This window comes from Oncorhynchus kisutch, linkage group LG4, assembly GCF_002021735.2.
Source record: "Oncorhynchus kisutch isolate 150728-3 linkage group LG4, Okis_V2, whole genome shotgun sequence".
Taxonomy (NCBI): Eukaryota; Metazoa; Chordata; class Actinopteri; order Salmoniformes; family Salmonidae; genus Oncorhynchus; species Oncorhynchus kisutch.
This window is the reverse complement of record NC_034177.2, coordinates 63,297,795-63,325,750: the sequence shown is the minus strand read 5'-3', so window position 1 is coordinate 63,325,750 and position 27,956 is coordinate 63,297,795. Positions and strand designations below refer to the sequence as shown.

General features: G+C 41.9%; 1 protein-coding gene and 1 long non-coding RNA gene across 2 annotated transcripts; both read right to left on the bottom strand.

Moving 5' to 3' along the window:
• Positions 1-14: 14 nt before the first annotated feature.
• LOC109889817 (uncharacterized) lies at positions 15-6,532 on the bottom strand. The gene is made up of 4 exons (XR_002255336.2): positions 6,429-6,532; positions 1,494-1,743; positions 1,160-1,285; positions 15-893 (listed from the first exon to the last, which is right to left on the bottom strand). It is a non-coding gene; the product is annotated as an uncharacterized LOC109889817 (long non-coding RNA).
• Positions 6,533-14,112: 7,580 nt separating this feature from the next.
• Positions 14,113-25,939, bottom strand: LOC116374017 (serine racemase-like). Its single transcript, XM_031823390.1, has 11 exons — positions 25,694-25,939; positions 22,557-22,917; positions 22,134-22,250; positions 21,543-21,784; positions 21,187-21,352; positions 20,959-21,061; positions 20,733-20,808; positions 19,284-19,409; positions 18,905-19,072; positions 18,349-18,406; positions 14,113-15,217 (listed from the first exon to the last, which is right to left on the bottom strand). The coding sequence occupies exons 1-11, from the start codon at positions 25,792-25,794 to the stop codon at positions 15,119-15,121; spliced, it is 1,617 nt and encodes a 538-aa protein (XP_031679250.1). The 5' UTR covers positions 25,795-25,939; the 3' UTR covers positions 14,113-15,118.
• Between the last annotated feature and the right edge of the window lie 2,017 nt (positions 25,940-27,956).

Here is a 27,956-nt window from a genome sequence, read left to right as displayed (position 1 = left end):
TTTGACCCAGAACATATTTTAGGACAAAATGCAATGCACTGTTTAAACAGAGATTATCACAACGTTCAAAATGACAAAATATTGTCTTGTTTTATATCATGATGGAAAAGCATGAAGTTTTCCTACAAAATGTTTTCTAATCATAAGGCTAGAGCATTCTCCAATTTTAAGTTCAGATCGCCCATTTTAAATCACTCTTTACATTACGCTTGTTTTATGAAAAAAGACTACAGATGTTTCATACAGATGTTTCTTAACTTGCCTTATATTACATTAGATTAATACATTTGCCTTTAAGCATGGACAAGCTTGGGATTTATCCACATATCGAGTCTATTAATATAGATAAGGGATAAGATGAGAGTTGAAGAGTGAAGTTCTCGTTTATAACACGTGACAAATAAAAATGTGATTGATGAACAAACTTGGCTCTTTGCAGCTACTTAGTTTTTTTCCACCTCTGTCTTGTTACGCTGTCTTCGTGTGTGCTTGGACAGCTCTGACGAGGACATATAACATCATCATGGCCCATGATTGGTGACTCTGCATTGGCATTATGACTATGTTCAGAATTGTATGTGTTGATCAGACATGTATTTGATCATTTAAAAATAGGCCAGCATAGTCAAAATATTGAGAAATAACAGTGAAACATGACATAAAAAATATATATTAGAGCAGTAAGCCTAATATAGGCACCTGGCCCACACTGTGCATACAATTTGTCAAACTAATTTCCCATCCAAATACAAAAATATATATAAAAAGTGACAAAATGGCATATCACATGAATTACTTAAGCTTTAGGAAATGCAACCAACTACAGAGATTGATGGGGAGGCAGGCTTCAGCAGGCTTCAGTCACCCACTTTTGCTTCAGTCATCCCCATTGCCTGTAATGTTTTTGAAAAGGGAAATGTGTGTTAAATGGGTAGTGAATATAATTTCCTTTTATTTACTGTTCTGAGTTATGATGTTATCAATTCGTTGATGTAGTGATCTACTCATTCTACGCACAGTTTTCAGCTATTTTTGAAGTACTCAATTTGAAATATGCAATATTTGGTTGTGCAATTTTTGTGAAAATTGTCATTGTTTGTATTTGGAAGTTGTGTGCCTGAAATGCTCAATTGATTTGAAATGAACAACTACGACTTACAGTATGTTGTGTCTGTCTTCACAGCAAATCCCCCTTTGGTCTGTCTTCACAGGCTTCACAGCATATCCCCAAGGGAAAGCTGATTTTGTATCACAGCATTTCTGCTGCCGGTGGTTGCCTGGGAAACTGTGCAGAGTAGATGTTACATTTTCTAAATTGTCTATCGAAACAGCTTGATGATAGTGGGAAGACAAAATGAATCATCGTGGTTCCCCAAAATCATCATGATTAGCCCCAATGACACAAGCTAAATAAATCAACTGTAAGACAACATCCCACACAATGGCAGAATATGATTGTCAGGGGTAAATTACAAGTACAATACACACCGCACCTCCTTTTGCGGGCGCTGTGCGCCTCCCAAATGTTGTAACAATGCGGAAGGCTCCGTATAGCTCCGCATTGACATGATTGGTTGACAATAGGTGGGGGTGGGAGGTCCTGTACAAACAAACTCACTTCCTTGACAACTGCTCTGCGCTGCTCCACGAAGAGCAAAAACTATAAATGCCGTGACTTCTGCAGTGTCCGTATCAAGATACATACAGCATGGCCAATGCAGACGTCAGCTTGACCACGCAGTCCTTTAGGGATGGATGAACAAAAAACATAATGACTATCAGGTGTGTTACAGAAAATATAGCGTTCAGAAGTGAAAACAGCCACAGTGTCAGACTCATCAAACTGATACTTATTATGATCAACGCTTGCAAGAACCACTTTTTTAGTTTAGTTTAATAATTCAACCATTTAAAAAAAACAAGCACACATAAAACTTGAAAAAGCCATACATGCACATGTCTGGGACTTATTTCCATTGTGGTCCTCTTGAGACAAGATGGCTAGACAAGATGGAACACAGTATGGCAGTGAAATAATAAAACAAAAACAGAAGAACATCTCTCTCATCATTCCAGTTACATCATAGGGGTTATTCATATGGGTACAGAAGACAAACATATTTTTTCTTTATTTTTAAAGCTGCCCAGATAGGAACATTGTTTTTATGGGCAGAGGCAACTCATTCCATTCTGAGGCTCCAGTATACAAGAAAGTATCTTTCTCTGCATTACTCCTGTACCTGTATAAGCACACATCAGCAACACCTGATCTCAAATCAAATTTTATTTGTCACATACACATGGTTAGCAGATGTTAATGCGAGTGTAGCGAAATGCTTGTGCTTCTAGTTCCGACAATGCAGTAATAACCAACGAGTAATCTAACCTAACAATTCCACAACTACTACCTTATACACACACACAAGTGTAAAGGGATAAAGAATATGTACATAAAGATATATGAATGAGTGATGGTACAGAACGGCATAGGCAAGATGCAGTAAATGGTATCGAGTACAGTATATACATATGAGATGAGTAATGTAGGGTATGTAAATACACTGCTCAAAAAAATAAAGGGAACACTTAAACAACACAATGTAACTCCAAGTCAATCACACTTCTGTGAAATCAAACTGTCCACTTAGGAAGCAACACTGATTGACAATAAATTTCACATGCTGTTGTGCAAATGGAATAGACAACAGGTGGAAATTATAGGCAATTAGCAAGACAACCCCAATAAAGGAGTGGTTCTGCAGGTGGTGACCACAGACCACTTCTCTGTTCCTATGCTTCCTGGCTGATGTTTTGGTCACTTTTGAATGCTGGCGGTGCTTTCATTCTAGTCGTAGCATGAGACAGAGTCTACAACCCACACAAGTGGCTCAGGCAGTGCAGCTCATCCAGGATGGCACATCAATGCGAGCTGTGGCAAGAAGGTTTGCTGTGTCTGTCAGCCTAGTGTCCTTAGCATGGAGGAGCTACCAAGAGACAGGCCAGTACATCAGGAGACGTGGAGGAGGCCGTAGGAGGGCAACAACCCAGCAGCAGGACCGCTAAGGAGGAGCAGGAGGAGCACTGCCAGAGCCCTGCAAAATGACCTCCAGCAGGCCACAAATGTGCATGTGTCTGCTCAAACGGTCAGAAACAGACTCCATGAGGGTGGTATGAGGGCCTGACGTCCACAGGTGGGGGTTGTGCTTACAGCCCAACACCGTGCAGGACGTTTGGCATTTGCCAGAGAACACCAAGATTGGCAAATTCGCCACTGGCGCCCTGTGCTCCTCACAGATGAAAGCAGGTTCACACTGAGCACATGTGACAGACGTGACAGAGTCTGGAGACGCCGTGGAGAAGGTTCTGCTGCCTGCAACATCCTCCAGCATGACCGGTTTGGCGGTGGGTCAGTCATGGTGTGGAGTGGCATTTCTTTGGGGGGCCGCACAGGCCTCCATGTGCTCGCCAGAGGTAGCCTGACTGCCATTAGGTACCGAGATGAGATCCTCAGACCCCTTGTGAGACCATATGCTGGTGCGGTTGGCCCTGGGTTCATCCTAATGCAAGAGAATGCTAGACCTCATGTGGCTGGAGTGTGTCAGCAGTTCCTGCAAGAGGAAGGCATTGATGCTATGCACTGGCCCACCCGTTCCCCAGACCATAATCCAATTGAGCACATCTGGGACATCATGTCTTGCTCCATCCACCAACGCCACGTTGCACCACAGACTGTCCAGGAGTTGGCGGATGCTTTAGTCCAGGTCTGGGAGGAGATCCCTCAAGGAGACCATCCGCCACCTCATCAGGAGCATGCCTAGGCATTGTAGGGAGATCATACAGACACGTGGAGGCCACACACACTACTGAGCCTCATTTTGACTTGTTTTAAGGACATTACATCAAAGTTGGATCAGCCTGTAGTGTGGTTTTCCACTTTAATTTTGAGTGTGACTCCAAATCCAGACCTCCATGGGTTGATAAATTTGATTTCTATTGATAACTTGTGTGATTTTGTTGTCAGCACATTCAACTATGTAAAGAAAAAAGTATTTAATAAGAATATTTAATTCATTCAGATCTAGGATGTGTTATTTTAGTGTTCCCTTTATTTTTTTGAGCAGTGTATAAAAGTGGCATAGTTTAAAGTGGCTAGTGATACATGTATTACATAAAGATGGCAAGATGCAGTAGATGATATAGAGTACAGTATATACATATACGTATGAGATGAGTAATGTAGGGTATGTAAATATTATATTAAGTGGCATTGTTTGATCTGATCTGGTGCAGTGATTGTGTGCATCCCTAACACGGGGAAAGTAATCACTTAGAAATCTGGGCGCAGGACCATAAATACTAAACCTAGTCTAATCTGGGACATCCTAGCCTCAACAGGCAGCCAGTTTAGTTCCTGGAAGCAGCTCCTGCCTATACGAGTATATGGACTCACCTTCAATACTACCATGTTCAGCTTATTCTGGGCTATCTGGAGCTTCCCCTTCAGGAAGTACTAGTATAGTCAAATGGCATTGAATGGGGGCAGTAGCTATCACTTTCATGGAGTCCTCATGGAGTCCTTATCAAGCAGCTTGGACTTTCTAGCCAAAAACTTAGTCCTGGTATTAAATTCTCTAGGGTAGGGGGCAGCATTGGATTGAAAAAATCCAACCAGGAAGTGGGAAATCTGAGGTTTGTAGTTTTTCGACTCTTGCACTATCGAAAACAGTGTCTATGGGGTCATGTTGCACTTCCTAATGCTTCCACTAGATGTCAACAGTCTTTAGAACCATGTTTGTTCACGTGAGAGCGACCTGCATTCCATTGAATTCTCCGGTTGGAACATTATTGAAGATAATATATCTTATATATTATTATTATTATTAGATATACATCATTTGACATGGCTCTCCAACATAGTTTTACTTTTGTGAGACACCAGAAGTGTAGAGTCTGCCACATAAAGAAAAATACGGCAAGAACAAGCATCTTTCATATCATTAATATACAATAAAAACAGCAAAGGCCCAAGCATGCTCCCCTCCGGAACACCACAACTCATTGGTTTTGCCTGAAACAGTGAACCATTACCTCTATTACTTGCTCCCTTCCTGATAAATAGGACTTTACCCAGCCTAGAGGGATAATGCTTAACCCCAGTGCTTCCAGTTTGGAGATCAGGAGACAGTGGTTAACTGTATCAAATGCCTGCTGTAGGTCATGCAGTACCATTCCACAGATTTCCATCATCAATCTCTTTCATGCTGAAGTCAGTCACGTAAAGTAGACAATCAGTATGTTTTTCTAAAACCCGACTGAAAATCATACATTAGACCCTGTTTGTTAACATATTCATACATTTGCTCATGTACAACTCTCTCCAGGATCTTTGATGTTACACAGAGGATAGATACAGGCCTATAATTCTATGGGTCAGACTTTATCCCCTACTTATACAGAGGTATAACTTTAGCTTGTTTCATGTCCCTGGGAAAGGTGCCTTGTTCAAGAGAGATTAACGATATATGTAATATGAGGGCCAATTTGCTCAGCAGAATCTATAAGAAACCTTGCAGTAATATTATCCAGGCCTGTGGTTTGGGAGCATTTAAGCTCTGCCAGCATACGGACTATTTTGGCTGTTGCTACCTTTGCAAAAGAAAAAGTGTTTGGCTGAACCCCTAACTTTACATAATACTTCTTCACTTGGTTGCTTCCATACAAACCAGAACTTGTGGGCAGCTTGCTAACCAGCTTGCTGGCAACAGAAGTAATTTAAAAAAAATAGAAGAGTTTCATTGGCAACCTCTGCTTTTTCATATACCACCTCCCCCTTGACGTTCAATCCAATGCTGTTTAGTTTGTTTTTGGTAGTACTACTACAGCCTATTTCATTAAATGATTTCCAAAGCTTTTTAGGGTCATTTTTGCTGTCAATTATTTTCTCAGCAAAGAAACCACCCGTAGCTTCATCCATCCTGCTCTGTGCTTCATTTCTGTGACTTTTATATAGGACAAAATCATGCTGCTCTTGAGAGTTCTTACATTTTTTAAAGGCCTTTATTCCTTGCTTGGATAGATTTTAGAATTTCATGATTAAACCAAGGGCTAGATCTCTGCTTTATCCTGACCCATCTAATAGAAGCCGTCACATTCACCACATCAAGAAATCTACATTTAAAAGACTTCTCAGGCACTGTCTAATGCTACACTATCTAGCACAGGTGACCAGTCAATTTTACCCTCTTCCTCCCTAAACTTTTCAACACAGTATTTGTTGAGTCCTCTGATTCTAACGGTTTTGTGACACTTAAATATATATTTAAAAATCCTTGTGCAAAATGTAATAAAATGATCACTGATTCCATATACTATTACTACACTCTGCGATATTTTTTATTTATCAGACACCAATATTAAGTCAATCGTACTTTGCACTGTTTCACATATCCTGGTGAGAAGTGTCAATGATGGTACTGCATCCGTCTTCAGGATTAGCTTCCTGGCAAGACCCATCGGATGTTCTCCCCAATTGATAAAGGAATTTCGCTCGAAATGCGCACAGTACTCACATACATAATCCTCATTTTCGGTGTAGCCTGTCCACCCGAAGAGAAAAAACAGCCACTGATGTCGGATGTGTTCATTCTTCTAAAATAGTGTACCGTTAAATTAACACTATGGCATCCAGTCAAAACACCGTGTGCTTTTTCGCGCATGCTGGTAAGTAAATTAGCTTGCTAGCTAAAAGTCACAACACGAATGAAAAGGCTGAAAGATGCTGGTAACGATCTTCTTTTTTTTAACCCCTTCATCCAATTGGTAGTTACAGTCCACAACCGCGCTGCTTCTTCTTGACACGATGACCACTTAACCCGGAAGCCAGCCGGAGGGGGAAACAACGTACACCTGGAACGTGTCAGCGTGCACTGCGCCCGGTCCGCAACAGGAGTCGCTAGTGCGCGATGGGACAAGGATATCCATCCCGGCCAAGCCCTCCATTAACCCTGACAAAGCTGTGCCAATTGTGCGCCGCCTGCGAGAGTTAGGACTCGAACCCCAAATCTCTAGTGGCACAGCAATGCAGTGCCTTGCGCCACTCGTGCTATTTTATGGGTTGTAAATAAAACCGTATGACGCGCACATGTGATGATGGTTTTAATGCGTTCCAGAATTATGTTAGTTACGATTATAGGTGTCAAACTCAATCAGCGCAAGGGCCAGACATAGCTTATTAGTTTGTTTAAACTAAAAACATGCAGACAAACTGCAACCCAAACTGGCCATTGTTTTATTAGAAAAAATATGGCACTTTATAATGTCCACTTAAAAACATAGGATGCTGTATATAGCATTTTTTACATATTAAAACAAAAGGAGAGATACATGATATTTGTCCAGCCTTTGCCCCTGTGCTTGCAGATGTGCATAATAAGCTGTGACCCGAATTCAACAAGTATTTAATAACTCCAAATAACAAAAATGTAGCTAGGCTGTTGTAACATTTATCCTACACTTAAAACATGTTTTTTTTTTTTTTGCATTACATGGGTAACCTGTGCGGTTGAATGCAGCTTCGCTGTATGGTGCACATAAAATATCTTGTAGGCCTAGTTGAGTAGCCAGCCTAGGCTACTGCTCAATTGTTGCTGTAATAGACCTACATGTTTCTCCTTTGCGTGGTGTTTTGTTTTATGGTTATTCATTGTCAAGCTTTAAAAACGAAACCCACACTGCAACATTTTAGTAGCCCAGCTAGAACTGTGGCATGTGTCTGAACACTTTCCCTCTGGCACAGTGGACGCATCATTATACCCATTATACCCATAAAACCTAGCGGTCAAACACAGAAATTGTTCCAGTCGTTTTTTCACCATTCATTTTTCACATCGTGAATTTTATAAACACTTCAAACTAAGTATTTGTTTGGTGTTGGCTTACCTAGGCCTGACGTTTTTTACAAAGCGTGTAATTCGCTCTGACAAGGTGAGTTTTATCAATATGTACTCAAAAAAAAAATGAAATGCTAATTAGCAACAGAGAAGACCTTAGCAAGACTACAAATTCCTGCAGGAAGCTCCTGCACATCATCTCTATCCGACACTTTCAGCTACTGTTCACCAGCGTGATCAGAGACCTGTCCCCAATCCATGATGAATCCATATGCTGTATTGAAATTAATTGAATAGTGTTGAACTTCTTCCGTCCCATCTCGGTCTTAGCTAGCCACTGACTACACCTTAGCTAGCTAGTTAGAGCAGTAGATCAACAAATCATTAGCCTAGATAATTGTTTGTACAGCATGTCGACTTTTGTGTCTTTCAGACCTTATGTCATTTTTCAAGGATGAGCATAAGTATAAAAGGGGGCGAAGACTGGCCATGATGAGAAGTGCAGCAATAGCGAGGGGCAACTTACTGGTTTGGTCAGTATAAGGGATAAAGGTCATCCTGTGTCGGTGAGTAGCTATTAAGTTAAGTTTGAGCATCTTAGCAATACAATATGTTCTATACGGCTGTCAACATTCTACAAGGAAAGAGCCACTTAATCAATTATATAATCATTAACCAGATTACCCTGGATACCAGACTTAGGTGAGTGATAACTCAGTTCTAGAATGTTGTCATTGATGAGAATGAATCTAAAAATCTATTGATCTTAAGAATTGACTTTGTTTAGACATCCAGCCTGTACTGTAGTTTCATGACCAGAGGCGGATCTTCAAAGGCACAGTATTTATTCGGAGTGCCCCCCCCAGCAACTCGCCCAAGCCTTCCCCATTTCTCCCTCTCCCAAATCCAGTCAGCTGATGTTCTGAAAGAGCTGCAAAATCTGGACCCCTACAAATCAGCCGGGCTAGACAATATGGACCCTTTCTTTCTAAAATGATCTGCCGAAATTGTTGCCACCGACTCTCTTCTCTGTATACATCAATGATGTCGCGCTTGCTGCTGGTGAGTCTCTGATCCACCTCTATGCAGACGACACCATTCTGTATACTTCTGGCCCTTCTTTGGACACTGTGTTAACAACCCTCCAGGCAAGCTTCAATGCCATACAACTCTCCTTCCGTGGTCTCCAATTGCTCTTAAATACAAGTAAAACTAAATGCATGCTCTTCAACCGATCGCTGCCTGCACCTGCCCGCCTGTCCAACATCACTACTCTGGACGGCTCTGACTTAGAATACATGGACAACTACAAATACCTAGGTATTTTTATTTCTACTTTGCACATTCTTCCACTGCAAATCTACCATTCTAGTGTTTTACTTGCTATATTGTATTTACTTCACCACCATGGCCTTTGTTTTGCCTTTACCTCCCTTATCTCACCTCATTTTCTCACATTGTATATAGACTTATTTTTCTACTGTATTATTGACTGTATGTTTGTTTTACTCCATGTGTAACTCTGTGTTGTTGTATGTGTCGAACTGCTTTGCTTTATCTTGGCCAGGTCGCAATTGTAAATGTGTAAACTTGCCTACCTGGTTAAATAAAGGTGAAATAAAAAATAAATAAAAATATGTCAAGTGATAAAATCCCAAGTTATCAAACTTGTCCTCGTGAAAAGTTTATAAAATATTATATTTTTGTTATATTTATTTAATCCCAGGCCCCAGTCCCCACAGGATGCCTTTTGTTAGGCCCACATTGTAAATAAGAATTTGTTCTTAACTGACTTGAATAGTTAAATAAAGATAAAATAAATCAAATAAAAGGGACACCAGGACGCTTGCGTTCAGATCACACTGGCACAGGATGTCCATTTCCATCCACCTTGGACAATGTGACAAGTGGTCGCTCAACACCCAATCCTCATGGCTCATAATTTGTTCTTGTTTCCCAATCAACAGTCTGGAACTTCTTATTCTGCCATGGTGGATGAGATAGATAGCTTTTCTTGTAAATACAGGTACATTTTTCTTTCCCACCGGAAAATGGTAGCTGCAGAGCCGAAAGTTGTCACTGGTTTTCCAGTCCGCCCATCTGAAAGACACATTTTTTTTTTTTTACTAGCAAGTTAAATTGATTACTAAATTGGTAAAATGTATATTAAAATACCACAACCCATAGTTAAATAAAGGTTAAATATTAATTAATAGACTTGACTGTATTAATGGTAAAATAGACTGGGCTTTGGTCTATCTACACATCCAAAATCCTACTATGTGGATGGGACATTTTGGCAGGGATGAAGGAATTATCTGGAATGCTCAACTAGATGATTAGGATAGTCTAGGATACTATTTGCAAGAAGAGGATGTATTGCGATTAGCTATACTACTGGACTTGTGATTTTAATTCTCAAGAGGTAAGTTAAAACCCTCAGCCGTGAGTTCACTGAGAAGGTCCGACAGTGATAAGGGGGATCGTCTGCAAAATTTAAACTGTTGGCTTGTGTGGGTGTATGTGTTATGCAACATAGCTGACTTGAGACATTGTTAACAGTTTCAGGGCCATGGGCCTTTCTCATGATGGAAAAATACAGAATAACATGAAGACAGGAACTGTGCAATGAGTTGTGGGGGCACATTCAGAACGTAGTGTTGCGAGAACAAACAGTCTTTTGTTAGATAACAGGAGCCAGGTGTGTGATAACTGTATCGAGCATGGGCGCATGGATATTCTACACAACTACAACGACTGACCGCTGAAGCACCTAGGGGGCTGGGACCAGCTCTGGCGCCAACAATCAACGATAGGCTGAGTGAGTTTAAACCCCGCCCAGTCTCTACTCTGTGACATACCGGCTCAGAAGCAGGAACTACTTCTGTCAGAATATATTATAATAACTTTGTCAGGAACAAGTCAGTTCTCTGTTCTACCCTGCATGGTGTTACAGCGAACCCGTATATACGAAAATTGCATTTACCACTTATTGCTTAGCTAATAAAAAGTACATAGTATACAATCGGTGACTCAATGTCATATTTAATCTGATACCATATATGATTGACGTAACCCTTAACAACAGGCACATTCTCACATTAGGCCTTTCGGGAAAGTCAGACTACACCACGGTGAGATACTATGCAACGTTAGCTAATGTAGCCAACCAATGTGCCTAACTAGTTAGCCCACCAGGCAAGATTTAACTAGCTAAATCCCTGCCCTGGTGGGCTAACGTAAGTTAGCATGTCACCACGTGAGAAAGTATGACTACACAAACCGTGAGCTAACATTAACTAGATGGCTTGTTCACAAAGGGCTTGTCCAAATGCTGGTTATTTTTACTGCTGTCAGGCTAGTTTGTCACATTGTCTACTAGCCCAGTCTGAAAAGTACTAGTCTCGGGCTAGCTTAATTTCCATCCCTGCTGACATGTATAACTGACTTCACAAGTAATTTGATTAGTCATGTACAACAGATGCATTGTGTGGGGAAAACATTGAGCCCACAAGTCCTTTGTGAGATGGCTAGCCAACTTGAGCTAATGTAGCTAACTAGCCAACCAAGGTGCTTAACTAGTTAGCCCACCAGGCAGTATTTAGCTAGTTAACATTAGCTCACCGTTCGTGTAGTCAGAATTTGTGTGTGGTAACATGCTATCTAACAACTATCCTTGCCATGGTGCCGGCCTAACGTTAGCTAGCAAGTCTGTGCACAAAAGGTAACGTTAGCTAGCTAATATTTACAAAATATCCCTTCCCTGGTGGGCCAACACTATCTAGCATGCCACCACGTGAAAAAGTATGACTACACAAACCGGGAGCTAATGTTACCTAGCTGGCTACCTCACTAAAGACTTGTCAATAAAAAGGTCCCAACAGTCATTATGCTGTCCTATGCTGCTTTTCTTTTTACTTGTAAGGAAGGTAATGTGTTGTACAGGAGACTGAAGAAATTCGGCTTGTCACCAAAAACACTCTCAAACTTTTACAGATGCACAATCGAGAGCATCCTGTATCACTGCCTGGTACGACAACTGACCCGCCCACAATCGTAAGGCTCTCCAGAGGGTAGTGAGGTCTGCACAACGCATCACCGGGGGAAAACTACCTGCCCTCCAGGACACCTACACCACCCGATGTCACAGGAAGGCCAAAAAGATCATCAAGGACAACAACCACCCGAGCCACTACCTCTTCACCCTGCTATCATCCAGAAGGCGAGGTCAGTACAGGGGCATCAAAGCGGGGACCAAAAGACTGAAAAACAGCTTCTATCTCAAGGCCATCAGACTGTTAAACAGCCATCACTAACATTGAGTGGCTGCTGCCATCATACTGACTCAACTCTAGCCACTTTAATAATGGAAAAATTGATGTAATCAATTTATCACTATCCACTTTATATCATGTTTACATACCCTACATTACTCATATCATATGTATATATTGTACGCTATACCATCTACTGCATCTTGCCATCTTGATGTAATTAAATGTGTCACTAGCCACTTTAAACAATGCCACTTTATATATAATGTTTTCATACCCTACATTACTCATCACATATGGATATACTGTACTCTATACCATCAACTGCATCTTGCCTATGCCGTTCGGGCATCACTTCTTCATATATTTTTTATGTACATATTTGTATTCATTCCTTTACACTTGTGTGTGTATAAGGTAGTTGTAAAATTGTTAGGTTATATTACTTGTTAGATATTACTGCATGATCGGAACTAGAAGCACAAGCATTTCGTTACTCTCGCATTAACATCTGCTAACCATGTGTATGTGATTAATTTAAATTTGATTTGATAAGTACCTAGCTACCCACAGATATTTGACCTAACCATAATAGCTTGTTAGCAGCTAGTAAACAGGGCTTACCTTATCACACAGCTCCAGCGACACCTCTCGATTACAGAGGTCGGAAAACAATAAAATGCACTTGTGTGCTTATCGGAGTAGTGGTTACAATCTGGTACATAGCACAGAACCATCCTTGCTTGTGATCGGAGATACCTAAGGTTAGCTAGTTCACTACAAAGGCCAGAGGGTAATTAAAACAATTATAGTAATAAAAAAATGCCAAGGTAGCTAGCTAGGTAATTTGAAAAATGCTAAACATGAATACACATGAGAAGTACACTATTGAAGTTATTTACACGAGAAACTAAAAAGGCTATAATATCTACTTGCTAGTTTACTTGCTACTTGCCAATAAGAGTTTGCATGGAGAAATGTACCTTTAGGGATGACATCAGAGCTTGCAACAGGATGTGTAGTTCTGTATGATAGCCACATTAGTGGCTAATGAGCATTTCATTTTAGGGGGGATAATTACAGAACCTGTTCATATTGATAAAAGTTACCTTGTCCAAGAGAGATTTGCACGGTTATCAAAATGTCATGCCAGGGTAAGCCTACACAAAACACAGACCTTATCTGAAGTAGTTCTAAAATCCCTGACGGCTTCTTGTTTTTCCGCCGATAGGAGTGGAACCCGGTGTGTTCATCAGCTGCAACAGCCCATCTGTGACAAGGACTGACGAGTTCTGCATTCCGAGATGTCGTTCTGCACACCACTGTTGTAATGCGCTGTTATTTGCCTATTTGTGGCCCGCCTGTTAGCTAGCACGATTCTTACCATTCTCCTTCGACCTCTCATCAACGAGCTGTTTTCGCCCACAGGACTGCCACTACTACTGGATGTTTTCTGTTTGTTGCACCTTTCTAGATAAACCCTGGACACTGTCGTGTGTGAAAAACTGTTTCTTAGTACTGACCAGGCCAAAGTTTCTTAGTACTGACCAGGCCAAAGTAGCACGGCGGGGTCAGAATGTTCTCTGCTAACGAATTTAGGAATTAGCCTTTCTTAATCGTCCCATCTCTCCTCTGGCGCTGTCTCCAATCATTAAATCAACGAGATGTCATCTTCTGAACTATGAGGTAACTTTAATTTCAAGATCTCTCTCTCTCATCCTCTCTCTCAACAGGGAGTGGGAGTAAGAGGATCAGGTCTGATTCTATACAAGGAACCGTTGGCCGACTTTCTTTAGTTCCCACAATCTAATTCATTGATGGGTAGATGGTAAGCAGATGCTCTAACACAGCTATGAATAACGTGTTGTGCAGTTGATCCTATTGGCTGACCTTACCTGATCCTATCTCATCTTTACTGGATATTAAAATTACGAAGACAAATTGTTGAATACATCATTATCATCATCTTTTATTTCCAGAACATAATTGTGATGATTGACACTGCCCCTGTTGTTATATAGATATGTACAACAATTCAAAAACAATGTGTATTGAAAATACTATATACTTAATGTGTTATTATTTCTGTCAATGGAACAGTAGTGGTTTGTAAGGAGAAACCACATTAAAACGCTAGCTCCTAACTAGGGGCTAACCATGAGTAGACTGTCGGACAGTAGCTTATGCACTGGCGTGACCCACTGGAATGTCAATGTTAATCATTATCACACTCAACGGGCCTGTTTGAGGCACAGATTAAGCCTAGTTCCAGACTAAAAAGTATGCTCAATGGAGAATCTCCATTGAAATAGATTTTTAGTCCAGGACTAGCTGAGCTTAATCTGTGTCCGTGATACTGGCCTAAAAGTACCACATGAGCTCCCTAATAACAGAATATGCAGTAAATGCCATGTATTTCCATATTTAATTTTATCTCCTCTCTGCAGCAAAGATTTCAATGCATGTATTATGTGTTAGTTTGGATACATATTCACAAAGTTTCTGTTTCAGTGTGGGTGTGACGTGCATGTGCGTACATACAGTACCAGTCAAAAGTTTGGACACACCTATTCATTCAAGGGTTATTCTTTATTTTTACTATTTTCTACATTGTAGAATAATAGTGAAGACATCAAAACTATGAAATAACACTTGGAATCATGTAGTAACCAAAAAAGTGTTTGAAAAATCTAAAATGTATTTTGATTTATTTAAGTAAACACCCTTTGCCTTGACAGCTTTGCACACTCTTGGCATTCAACACAACACTTTTTTGGTTACTACATGATTCCATGTGTTATTTCATAGTTTTGATGTATTCACTATTATTCTACAATGTAGAAAATAGTACAAATAAATAAAAACCCTTGAATGAGTAGGTGTGTCCAAACTTTTGTCTGGTACTGTACATGTGTGTGTGTGGATGGTCAGATTGAGAGCCATGACAAGTGTTGATCACCGGTACAGCCAGTGTAGTGTTGGGTAGCGCTCAGAAAGTATCCTGCGGAGCTGAGTGCTCTGTGTCTTATCCCTGGTCTCCACTACACACTCCACCTGTGGGCACACAACACAGATTTAATCCTAATAATCTTTCACTGATAGTGCTACATACACAGACTCTCCGTCAACTGTATACAAACAATGGAGTGTCTAAACTAATTATACATTGACCCTCTCATACATGTTTAGAACGTACCATTGCTATGTGGTTGTAGCATCTGTCCTGCCAACAGCAGATTGACATAATATGTAGTCAATTTATTTCTAAGGGCAGAAATAATCTGATTGGTTTCTAAAAGGTCAATGGGTTAGTGTCACACCCTGATCTGGTTCACCTGTCCTTGTGATTGTCTCTACCCCCTCCCAGTGTCGCTTATTATATATCCCTGTTTCCTGAACTCTCGCGAGTTCGTCTTGTTTGCCAAGTCAACCAGCGTTTTTCCTTGCTCCTATTTTTCCCCAGTCAGTTTGTTTCTCGTCCTCCTGGTTTCGACCTTTGCCTGTCCTGACTCTGAACCCACCTGCCTGACCTGGTATATGAACTCTCGCCTGTCCCCCACCTGCCTTTGCCTACTCCCTTTGTTATAATAAATATCGAAGCTCTACCATCTGCCTCCTGTGTCTGCATTTGGGTCTCGCCTTGTGCCCGTATAGCGCAGGTTAGAACTCAGAATCTTGTAAATGCAACTTTAATAACATTTTGAAATCATTATTGTATTACAGTAGTCAGACGTGACAATATCTATAAAATTCAACTTGTCTCCTGACTTGAGGCAAACACAAATGTAGCAAGATAGCAGCAACATGCTAAACTAATCAGAGCACGCTTGCTAGCTAACCTTTTTAACTACTCATGCTGATTAAATAGATAGCGCTAGCTAATATATATAGTAAGTCAGCTAACATTTGCTTTATTGAATAAGCTATATAACCTTTAAAAAACCCTTTACACTTGTGTGTATAAGGTAGTAGTTTTGGAATTGTTAGCTAGATTACTCGTTGGAAATTACTGCATTGTTGGAACTAGAAGCACAAGCATTTCGCTACACTCGCATTATTAACATCTGCTAACCATGTGTATGTGACAAATAAAATTTGTTTTGATTTGATGCTGCCCCGGGGGCAGCCGAGTAAATATATCTAGGCTAAACAGTGTTAGTTGGCTAGCTATCTCTTACTAATGTTGAGTCATATAATATAACTAGCTAGGTCTCAAATATACTAGTTAATCAGATCACACTTTATCAAAATATTTAACTGAATAAGCCATTTAAACTGAAAAATGTGAATGGACAGTTATGCTTCCCTGGGGGCAGAAACGTAAAATGCTATCTCCTACTAATGTTGAATCATAAAATAGAAATAGCTAGCAAGTTACAGTTTATGCTGCCATTGGGGCAGAAATGTTAGTTTGGGTCAAACTACTTATAGGCCATAAGGACAGACTTCAGGCTAGGGTCAGTTTGTTATATCTGGAGTAGTTCTCCTGTCCTATCCGGTGTCCTGTGTGAATTTAAGTATGCTCTCTCTAATTTTCTCTTTCTTTCTCTCTCTCAGAGGACCTGAGCCCTAGGACCATGCCTCAGGACTACCTGGCATGATGACTCCTTGCTGTCCCCAGTCCACCTGGTCGTGCTGCTGCTCCAGTTTCAACTGTTCTGCCTGTGATTATTATTATTTGACCATGCTGGTCATTTATGAACATTTGAACATCTTGACCATGTTCTGTTATAAGCTCCACCCGGCACAGCCAGAAGAGGACTGGCCACCCCACATAGCCTGGTTCCTCTCTAGGTTTCTTCCTAGGTTTTGGCCTTTCTAGGGAGTTTTTCCTAGCCACCGTGCTTCTACACCTGCATTGCTTGCTGTTTGGGGTTTTAGGCTGGGTTTCTGTACAGCACTTTGAGATATCAGCTGATGTACGAAGGGCTATATAAATACATTTGATTTGATTTGTACCGTAGAGATATTGTCACATTTGTCTGACTACTGTAGCACAATAATGATTTCAAATCAATTCAACATGTAAATGAAAGTTTTATTTACAAGATTCTGAGTTCTAACCTGCGCCATGTTTTCAAAAGTTGTGCATCTGTTAAACTCCACCCATATCTTTAGAGTTAGGTCAACCTTTAGAATTTTGAATATTGTTTTACTTCTAGACATTAGGTTACATAGCATTGTTTAAATATTCCCCATCAAATGTTAGAGCCCACCAGCTTGTAGTCCTAAAAAATGAATGGTTCTTTCAACCATTCCTACAGGGAAAATAAATGGGGAAAGAATAGCGTTTTTGGGATAAATGCCAAAAATAAGGTCTGAGGTAACAGGCTTAGGAGATCTTATAAATTCTATGAGATAATATCAGTCAGTTAACATGACCTTTATAAATTATGAAGGTTATGCTTTTTTTGATGACATAAATCAAATCAATTTTTATTTGTCACATGCGCCGAATAAAACAGGGGAAGACCTTACCGTGAAATGCTCATTAACCAACAATATAGTTCAAGAAATAGATTTGTGCTGCCCTAAACCTATCAGATTCTTTCTGCCCTTAGAACAAAGTTGACTGGACTTTATGTCAACCTGCAACCCAACACGCTCCCAACACACCTGAAATCCCAATTGACTCCAGTCTGTCTGAATTCTATGACTATCCTTAATCTGCTACATTATGGTAACATAGTATTCTACCTTTACCTTTACATAAATTATTTTACAGCTACCAACTTTACAGTCAGTTGACATCACACATCTAGAACTTTATATTAGGCATGACATTAGTAGGCAACGTCTCAATCAGAAATTCTGAGTCATAAACCACTTCCAAATCAATCACATATTGACACATTGTCTAGCAGCACTGTACCCGGAATCCACCTCTTTTCTCACACCACCCTGCACTGCCAACACAGCGGCAACGAGCCAGGGTTTCATTTGCAGCGGCAGTGTGAGAAACGCTTCATATGTACAGTCATTGCCAGGTCAGGTCGCAATATGTACAGTCATATGTACAGTCATTGCCCGGCCAGGTCGCAATTGTAAATGAGAACTTGTTCTCAACTTGCCTACCTGGTTAAATAAAGGTAAAATAAAAAATAAATAAAAAATTGGAGAAGCAGTTGAGTGGATGTCGGGGGGAAGAGGTGAGGGAGGTGGGATGAAGGCTAATGCTGTCGTACCTGGGCCTTGAAGAGATCGCCTTTGTCACTGTGCCTCCGGTGGCAAATATCCAACAGCCTGAGAGAGAGAGAGATAGTGAGATGGAGGATGAAAACAACAAGAGAAAGAAACAGTGGATGAGAAGGAAGAGAGGAGCAGACTAAATTCACATTGTTCTTTGTGTTAGAGGATTTGTATGTCCAGACTGATCATCCTGCCAGTTAAAGCCTACCCCTGTCCTGTGGCTTATTCTGACGTGATTGGATGTGGGGGAACAGGGTCACATGGACAGATTGGTCACTAAGAGAGAGTTGTCTAAATATGCGCACCGTAATCTAACTATACACACTCATCTCCATCCATATGTAGCACAGATATCAGGAATTTGTTGATCAATAAGCTCTGGCAGTACTGGGTTATTGTCAGTCTGTATGACCAAACACTGATATGTGTGACGTGTGTGTGTGTGTTCCAGATAAATAGAGAGTAAATCAACCTCTTATACAATAGGGTATTTATATTCAAATGTACAGTATAGGTCATAACTATCTGTTATTTTGTTAGTGTTTAGCTCACTTGATGTCCTCTCTTGCCAGCATGTCCAGTAGCTTGGCCATGTCCCCCGGAAAGTTCCCCAGCTGCACTGTAAACTTGCTGACGCGGTCATCCAGAACCAGGGCACGGTCAACACACTGTCTGATCAGGTCCAACTCCATGTTAGCACTGCTAACCACCACAGCTACCCTGCAGCGGGCAGACAAGGAGATAGATGCAGAATCAGTTCATCGGAATATCAACAGGTTACATTTTGGACACTATGGTGTGAATCCTAGTTTCCACTTAAGTCCAATTTTCATTAAGTCATGCATTTACAGTATGTCAATGGGAGGCAAAGTCTTAGGATTCACTCCTATGTTTAGTACAGTAAAAACACCCTGACAGTGTGTAAACCCACCTTTTGCCCTTTAGCTCTGGTAGTTGCCCAGCCAAGATGGCCGCTAGTCCCATGGCTCCCTCTGTGTCCACTGTGGAGCGTTCAAACTCCTGAAACCTCAGCATGGCTACCAGAGAGTCCTCTTCTCTGAGGAGAAGAGATAGAGGTCAGGGAGTCTCAGAGAGAGAGAGAGAGAGAACAACAACAGTGCTAAAGGACAATAATATTATCAAAACACTCTACTGCACTCTGGGCTCTAATTTGAGACCATCCTGCTCCCACATGCTCCTAAATATTTAGCTGTATGAGCTGGAAGTGGGTCTGGAAACATATTTACCCAGATAATACATTGAATGGCAAAATTATATTTGTGTCGTTAGGCGCAACAAGCTAAGTTAGGCCGTCATTGTAAATAAGAATTTGTTCTTAACTGACTTGCCTAGTTAAATAAAGGTTAAATATATATATATATATATATATATATATATATTTTTTTTAAGTTGTTACATTTGTGTTTCTTGTCCACTACGCTCTGGCTGTTGTTACATTTGTATCATATTGCAGCGAGCAAAGTCAATAGATTGTTTTATTTCACCTCATCTGTGAGAGTGAGAGGAAATTCAGCTACTCTTAAGTGCTTGTTTATTACTAGACGTTTAACCAACATCGGCCCTTATATATTTTCTAGGTCTTACAGACAAAAATAAAGGAGACTTTTAAATATTTAAAAATGACCGGCTATTGGTTGGATTATTGCGACTAATCACATATTTTGCATTTTATTCCCATTGAGATTAGTCCCTGAACCCATTAGAGACCATGTAGAAATATACAAAAGCTTCCTTCTTTTCTATCTGTAAAAGGCTAAGGCAGAGACACATTTTTGCTTTTCAACACTGTTTGCACCTCAGTTCAAGCACTTTGATTGGAGAGCGAGGTAGCGGCAGTGTTCACTTCCCTTTGCACCCCACCTGTGAGAACCCCACCTGTGAGAACCCCACCTGTGAGAACCTTTGCAACGCATAGAGCTGCTCGTCTCTGGCCCAAACCGTTCAAAATGTAGAACTCATATGACAGGAGCTACATTTTTTCCCTGTCTACTGCAGATTCTCAGGTCACATTTGATAATTTCATAAACCCTGTCAAGCGGGCCGCTAACCCATGTTACCTAGCTGGCTAACAACCTGGTAACTTGCCCAGTAAGATGGCCCTGAAAGAAAGGAAAGGGGATCTTTGATAGCTCCTCCAAGATAGGATTCATATGGGCCTAATCACTTTTCTGGTGTTCCTAAAAACTTTGGTGCTTCTAACCTTTTTAAAGTTGGGTGCATTAGTGCTACCAATTTAGAGTCCTGGAAACACTCACGACCCTGGGGAACTGAGGTACGTCTATGTCCATATATGTAGAAAACTATGACTATGGCAAATGTGTGGCGAGAGATACCCGCCGCTTCCATAGAGATGTAGTACCTGACAGTAACGACTTTGTCCACATATTTCTTAGCCAGCTGGAAGGTGTGGGTCCCCAGTGAGTGCTCAAATAGATCTGGGGATAGAGAGCAGGATGTAGGCGTTAGTGAGTTGCGTTCAGTGAGTTGTGCCATGACAATTGAGATCTATTCAAGAAAAAGAAAGACCATATCTCAGGGAGTAGGTTTGGTTTCAGATAGCCTACAGGGGTACAAGGGCACAGTACCTCCATAAAGCTTCCTGTTGGGGAAGTTGTAAAGTTCACTAGCCACTGGGCTGCCTGTTTTGAGGGACTGTAGTAGCAGCGGGAATCCTTCTGGTTCAACTCCCTGTCAAAGAGAACATGGTACATGAATCCCAATATTCTTTTGGGAGATTTTGGAGAGCATGGCTACATCTTACTCACTGTGACAATAGTACACTAAACAAATATTGAGAGTGAGGAAACACTTACTATGACAGTGATGCGTGAGTTGAGGTGTTTGATGGCTGTTGCTGTGCTGACCAGTAGACTACACTGCCCACCTGTGGGCACAATGACTGCATCTAGTTTGGGCACCTGCTCATAGATCTCCATGCCTACTGTGCCCAGCCCTGCTAAGTACACAGCACTATCATCCCTGAGAGAGATAGAAGAGGAAGAGAGAAAATAGAAAGACAGAGAGAGATACAATATAACCATGTGTCCATGTACCAGGGCCACATTGTCCCCACTGTAGAGTACATGTTTTGAGACAAAGGAGAGCTATGGGACTGGCACCCATCTATGTGGGGTAACCACCAAAGCAGTCTATCTCCAAGGTAACGTACTCTTCCAGGCAGAGGTATCCGTTCTCCTTGGCCAGGTGGCGGGCGTGGTTCAGGGAGTCCCTGGCGGTACTACCATAGGAGATGACCATGGCGCCGTAGTCTCGGTACACCCTGAGGTGGGGCTGGGCACAGCTGGCTGGCATGATGACAAACACTGGGATCCTCAACTCCACCGCATGGTGAGCCACGGCCATGGAGAAGCTACAGTCTTTAGCTACGATCACCCCCTTCTTCTGCTGCTCCTGTGGAGAGGGATAGGAGTTAGCTAACTGATCAAGTGATTATTATTTATTTTGCTTGTTAGCTTCTTGTTGGCTTCTTGTTAGCAGGGTTGCAGAATTCCTGGAACCTTCAATAAATTCCCCGGTTTTTCCGAAATTGGGATTTGGAAAATTCCGGATTTCCTGCCTATTCCCTCCTGATTCCGGGACTCGTCCAACTGGGATTTTGAGAAAAACAGGTAATTTATTGAAAGTTCCAGGAATTTTGCAACCCTATGTGTTAGCTACTTGTTAGCTTGTCGGTTACTTGTTTTGATAAATGAGCTGTTCCCCAGCTGGGATGATTTGGGAAATGCATTGGGATTCATACCTGGTTGAGGGAGGTGAGTAGGTATAAAACGCCTCTCTCCTTTACGGAGCCTGTGTAGTGGAGGAGCTCCTTCTTTAGGAAGATCTCCATGCCATACTGTTTGGACAGTCTGGAGTACTGGGAACACAAAGAAGCAGAATGTAAAGAAGCAGAATGTGAATAAGCTTCTGCATGAAGCAGGAGCCATCATCTAAAGTATTTACTTTTAGAAAACAAACTACTACCTAGAATAAAAAGGTTCTTTGACCGTCCCTCCACAAAATAACCATTTTTAAGAACCCTTTGGTAAAAAGGTTTTACCTGGATACAAATTGGTTCTCCTAGACTCCTACAGGCTGGGGACTTCCAAAGAACCCTTTATGGTTATAGGTAGTACCTTATTTCCAAGGGTGTACAGAAGGCTCTGAACTGGAGTTGGCATACCGTACAAGGGGTCTTCTGCATCGCTGACTGGATTTTGAAGGCTGCAGCACTGATGTCCTCGGAGCGGAGGTACTCAGGCTTGGGTGGTGGGACTGCTTTGCGCTCGCTGCCTCTCTTCTTGTTAGTCTTGGGTGGGTCCATTAGCTGGATCTCAGGGGCGCCCACCACCTTGGTCTCAAACGTTTTGACTTCCCCATTGAGGCACTCCTCCTCCTCAATACCAAAGTCCTTCAGGCGCTCTGGGTGGATGAGGGTGGGCCGCCAGCCCGCAACCCCGTTACAGACGGGGGCGTCCTTGTTGCAGGTACTCTTGGAGGAGGTGGAGCAGCCCTGTTTAGTTGGCCCAAGACGCTGCTCCTCGCTGGTGGAGAGAGGGAGAGAAACAGGGCTTGAAGAGTAGTGGTTGGGTTTCTGTAGTGTTGGATAAAGCTCTTACCGTTATACACATGCATTTCAGGTCAACACTCTTAGCAATGGGCTGCAATCTCTCAGAAAAAAAGGGTTCCAAAAGGGTTCTTCGGCTATCCCCGTAGGATAACCCTTTTTGGTTCCAGGTATGACCATTTTTTGGTTCCATCTAGAACCCTCTGTGGAAAAGGTCCCAGATGGAAGCCACAAGGGTTCCACCTGGAACCAAAAGTGTTCTACCTGGAACCAAAATGGGTTCTTCTACTATGGGGTCAGCCAAAGAACCCTTTTAGGTTCTAGATGGCACCTTTTTTTCTAATAGTGTAGAGTGACGAGAGTGAGCAGGAGGAGAGAATTTCGAAATTCCAAATTGAGCCCTAACCCTTATCATTTCTGTTTCTGAAAGAATTTAATAGGAAATAATATGGTAATCGGTTCACCTTGCCTTCTGATAGACTGGGGGGAGGTTTTGGGAGTAAGGTTTGTACGTGTGTGTGAGAACACGTGGGAATAAGCCACTGCTTTACATTATCTGGGAGGAATGGCAGTGACCTTGTTCTTTGTACACTAGAAGATCATCTACACAGATCCTTCAATGTCCAGGTACACCAGGGTGTCCCTTATGATTACCAGAGTTTTGGCCTATTAACCACACACATTCAAGCACGCACACCCGCTCTCATACACACACACACACACACACACATACACACACACACACACACACACACACACACACACACACACACACACACGGCTCTAAGGTTAGGGAATGGTTGGAAGGATTGGTTGAATGGTTGGTTATGACACCTACATAAGTGTCAAAACTCACATTTAATTCCAATGACTTTTTCCCTGCCAAGAAGTATATTTTCGTTTGAAAGTTTGTTTCTTAAATCCTTTGTTGTTGTTGTAATCAATTCTTTACAGTCATGTTTTTTCTCATCCTATTTTAAATAACTTGTAGAAAACACACTTTATAACACAGTCAAGAAGCATTATGACCATCCTGTGTCACTTTACTTGGACTAAGAAAATACACTTTATGACACTGTCAAGAAGCATTATGACCATCATAATCACATAAGCCAGATAGGCCTACGTCACTTTATAACACTGTCAAGAAGCATTATGACCATCATAATCACATAAGCCAGATAGGCCTACGTCACTTTATGACACTGTCAAGAAGCATTATGACCATCATAATCACATAAGCCAGATAGGCCTACGTCACTTTATGACACTGTCAAGAAGCATTATGACCATCATAATCATATAAGCCAGATAGGCCAATCACGTACAAAGATGGTGTTCCTGCTCCTGAAATCTTATCCTGCATTCATCCTGCATCATCAACAGTGCATTAGGGAAGGTGCTTGTCTGACATTAACGTGTGTACAATTAAAATGTTAATTTAATATGGTCAATAAAAATAAAAATAAATTAAGAGATATATATACATACACACACACTTAACAAACATACTGTTGACATGTACTTTAGGTTACGGTGTTTCGGAATGTTTTGCCTTGTAGTCGGTTTTGTAGTCGGTTTTGTGGGTTTTTACACTCTTATGTAGGTGTCATAACCAGCCATAAAATAACTATGGTGGTAGATAGATGTCACAACAGGTCTAAATATATGGGTCATGACAGTGTTATCACCATATTATGACAGGTTATGACAACTAATGTCAGCTGTTGTGACATAATGTCATGGTTATGACCGTGTTATTACGCTGGGTGTCTTGTAAAGTGTTATCAAAATATAGCGTAGTGTAGATGAAGGGGAAGAGACAGGTTAAAGAAGGATTTTTAAGCCTTGAGACAATTGAGACGTATTGTGTAGGTGCGCCATTTAGAGGGTGAATGGGCAAGACAAAAGATTTAAGTGCCTTTGAACGGGGTGTGGTAGTAGCTGCCAGGCTCACCGGTTTGTGTCAAGAATTGCAACGCTGCTGCGTTTTTCACACTCATACGTTTCCTGTGTGTTTCAAGAATGATCCACCACCCAGTTGTGTCAAGCAAACTTGACACAACTGTAGGAATCATTTTTAACACCTAATGCATGCAGTCATAGAAAATTGACAGTATAATTTACTTTATAATGTTGAGGAGAGACTGACATTAACCATTAGGTAATAGACCTAATAGACCTAGATTTTGCTCACAATATTCACTGCTGAAATGGATAGACTGCATGGTATGATTCAAACCAGCTGGTAGAATTGAACTACACTTTAAGTTTCCATTGTGGCGCCAGGTACTGTGGACCAGGGGAGAGCAGGAGCAGGAGCAGGGGAGGCTCGATGGGGTGGAGAGGCTGGTTCAAGTGGAGAAGGATGGGGATCAGAGAGGGCTTTAGAGGCTTTAGATTTGGGGACAGGAGATGCTGGATGATGAGGCAGTGGTTTACTGGTGGATGTAGATGACTTGGTAGATTTGTTTTAGGCACGGAAAGAAGGAGAAGGAAGATGGTGGAGGGTTAAGGTTGTGACTGGCGGGCTTGGTTGACCTTGGGTAGAGAGAAGAGGCGGTGCAGGGGAAGAATGAAGGGGAATGAGGCGCTACAGGAGTCACAGCAGGAATCACTACAGGAGTCACTACAGCTGGAGGCTTTGGGGGCTCCTCGGGGTGAGGGGGGGGCGGGGGGGGGGTGCTGAGGTAGGGAATCCCTCTGTGTCTAGTAGGGTAAACTGGGTGGGGGATGAATCTGTAGTGTCCCACCTCTGCCAGAAGGGGTCATTCTCACTGTCGTTGAATCCCACTCTCCTGGGCGATCCATCACCGGCGTAGTTGGCGTAGATGAACTGGGCGGCAAAGTTCATCCTGGACCAGCTATAGTCCAAGGATCCACTCTAGATAAGTTCCGAAAAGTCCTCTCCCTGCTCCTCCTGTGTGTGTGGCACGTCCAGGAGTGTGTTGGACAGTGTGCCAGCTCAGAGCGCTCCCATGGTGTTAACTGCGCTGCCCTAGATCCCTACCTGGGGCTATTTAAGGCGGGATTAGCCTGGGGTACATGCCTGGTGGCACTCAGCCTTCAAATCCAACCTGCCTCCAGCCCTGGCCCCTCCCTCCCCTTGGCTCTATTCTAGTCCAAGATCTGGATTAAACCTCCAGGTCTGTGACGTGCTACTAATCAGACGCTCCAAGGGGATAGATTTAGACTTACAGTTTATCTAGGGAACAATGATCTGGGGGCTTGGGCAGTCAGTCAATAAAGACACTAGGGGGGATCAGAGATGAGACTGGCCGGTCAGGCCTGGATAGAGATGGGAAAGTGTGTGTGTGTGTGTGTGTGTGTGTGTGTGTGTGTGTGTGTGTGTGTGTGTGTGTGTGTGTGTGTGTGTGTGTGTGTGTGTGTGTGTGTGTGTGTGTGTGTGTTTCAGAGCGAGAGAGCACTGGCTTTCTAAACAGGCAGATCCTAGTTGGCCAGGAAATAGAAGGTAGAAGGTTCCCCCACCACTGATTTCTAAACTAGTATGAAGATGTCCCCTACAACTTCCCCCACAGTCAATGGAGGATCAACACATCCTTTGACTTACTTCAGATAGTATAGCTGTATAGCTCACTCATTTGCATATTTCTGTACTATTGTCATAAAAACCTGGAGGTTTGGAGCACCAGGACGCTTAACAGTAAAAGGTTTGAGTTCTTGTGACCAGTTTGGAGTCACAGTAACACAAGGAGTCAAGATTTCTTTAGTAAGTAGATTGGAATTGTATCAAAAATGATGTAGGCCACCCATTAAAGGGGTTAGGGTGGAATCGACTCCACAAAAGGAAAGCAAATGTTTTAAGGGATGGGGGAACTCTGGTAGCCTGCCTGCTCCTCTCATCGCCGCTCCTCGTGTTACTCAAGTTCTGTCCGCTCATCTGAATGAGCCTCTTAACAGTAACAGTCCAGTCTTCAAATCAATAGATACAGTAATGTTTAAATCTTCAACTTCAATCGTCAGTACTTTAAAAGCAGTGAGCCCTCAATAGCAGGTACAGCTGAAGTCGGGAAGTTTACATACACTTAGGTTGGAGTCATTAAAACTCATTTTTCAACCACTCCACAAACGTCCTCCTTGTCTCCATCCCGAACCATTCTGGCACACGTTGCTTCCATGGCCTTTTAACACACACCTCAATCTGGTCAAATGCCAATGGAAATGTACATTGAATTATTGATACCTGCATTCTCATGAGGGGTTGAGAATTTGGCGAAGTGGTGTCCTCCCGTATTCCCTCCATCGTAACACTCCAATGTTGACAGCGATGCTCCTATGAGTAAAACCGTGAAACTCCAAACAAGGGTAAGAGAAATGCTTAAAAATACACTGGTGCAAAAAAGGTGTGAGCAAGCCATCTCATGGCGGAATGTACAACAATAAGACCTTTTTATCATTTTATCTTCGTCATTTCATGACACTATTACACTCGGTGTGATTAAGTCAGCAACATACTATCTAGTAAATACTGTAATATTTGACGTTCTCAATATGTGAATCTGGGAATCAGTGGGAAAGGGGGAGGAACAGTGAGGGAAGAGATAAAAAACAGGGTCAAAGATCATCCATTGATTTATGAGCACAGTAGATCTCTGTATCTCTCACAGACAGTATACCCACTCCCATCTACACAAATAAACACACACAAGTTTGTTTGACTATCCTTGTGGGGACCTAACAATTGATTCCCAATCAAAATCTTATTTTCCTTAACCTAACCTTAACCTCTAACCCTAACCAAAACCAAAACCTTAACCTCTAAACCTAACCAAAACCATAACTTTGACCCCTTACCTTAATTGTTACCCAAAATATAACCCCTAAGCCTAAAATAGCTAACTGTCCCCACTTGTCAGAATTGTCCTTATTTCAATCTCCTTGTGAGTACTTCTGGTCCCCACAAGGACAGAAAACCAAAACACACACACACACACACACCAGATTTAACCCCTAATCCCTTTGTTAGTGAAAAGGAGGAATGTCTCTGCCAAATAG

Bases quoted from the DNA above. Each gene is read 5' to 3' on its own strand.
- LOC116374017 (XM_031823390.1), bottom strand. From the start codon at position 25,794: ATGAACTTTGCCGCCCAGTTCATCTACGCCAACTACGCCGGTGATGGA. The intron at 18,407-18,904 runs GTGAGCTAAACA...TCTCTCTCTCAG, and splicing joins CTGGCAAGAGAGGACATCAA to GCTGTTGGATATTTGCCACC. The intron at 15,218-18,348 runs GTACGACAGCAT...GTGTGCCCACAG, and splicing joins GCGATCTCTTCAAGGCCCAG to GTGGAGTGTGTAGTGGAGAC.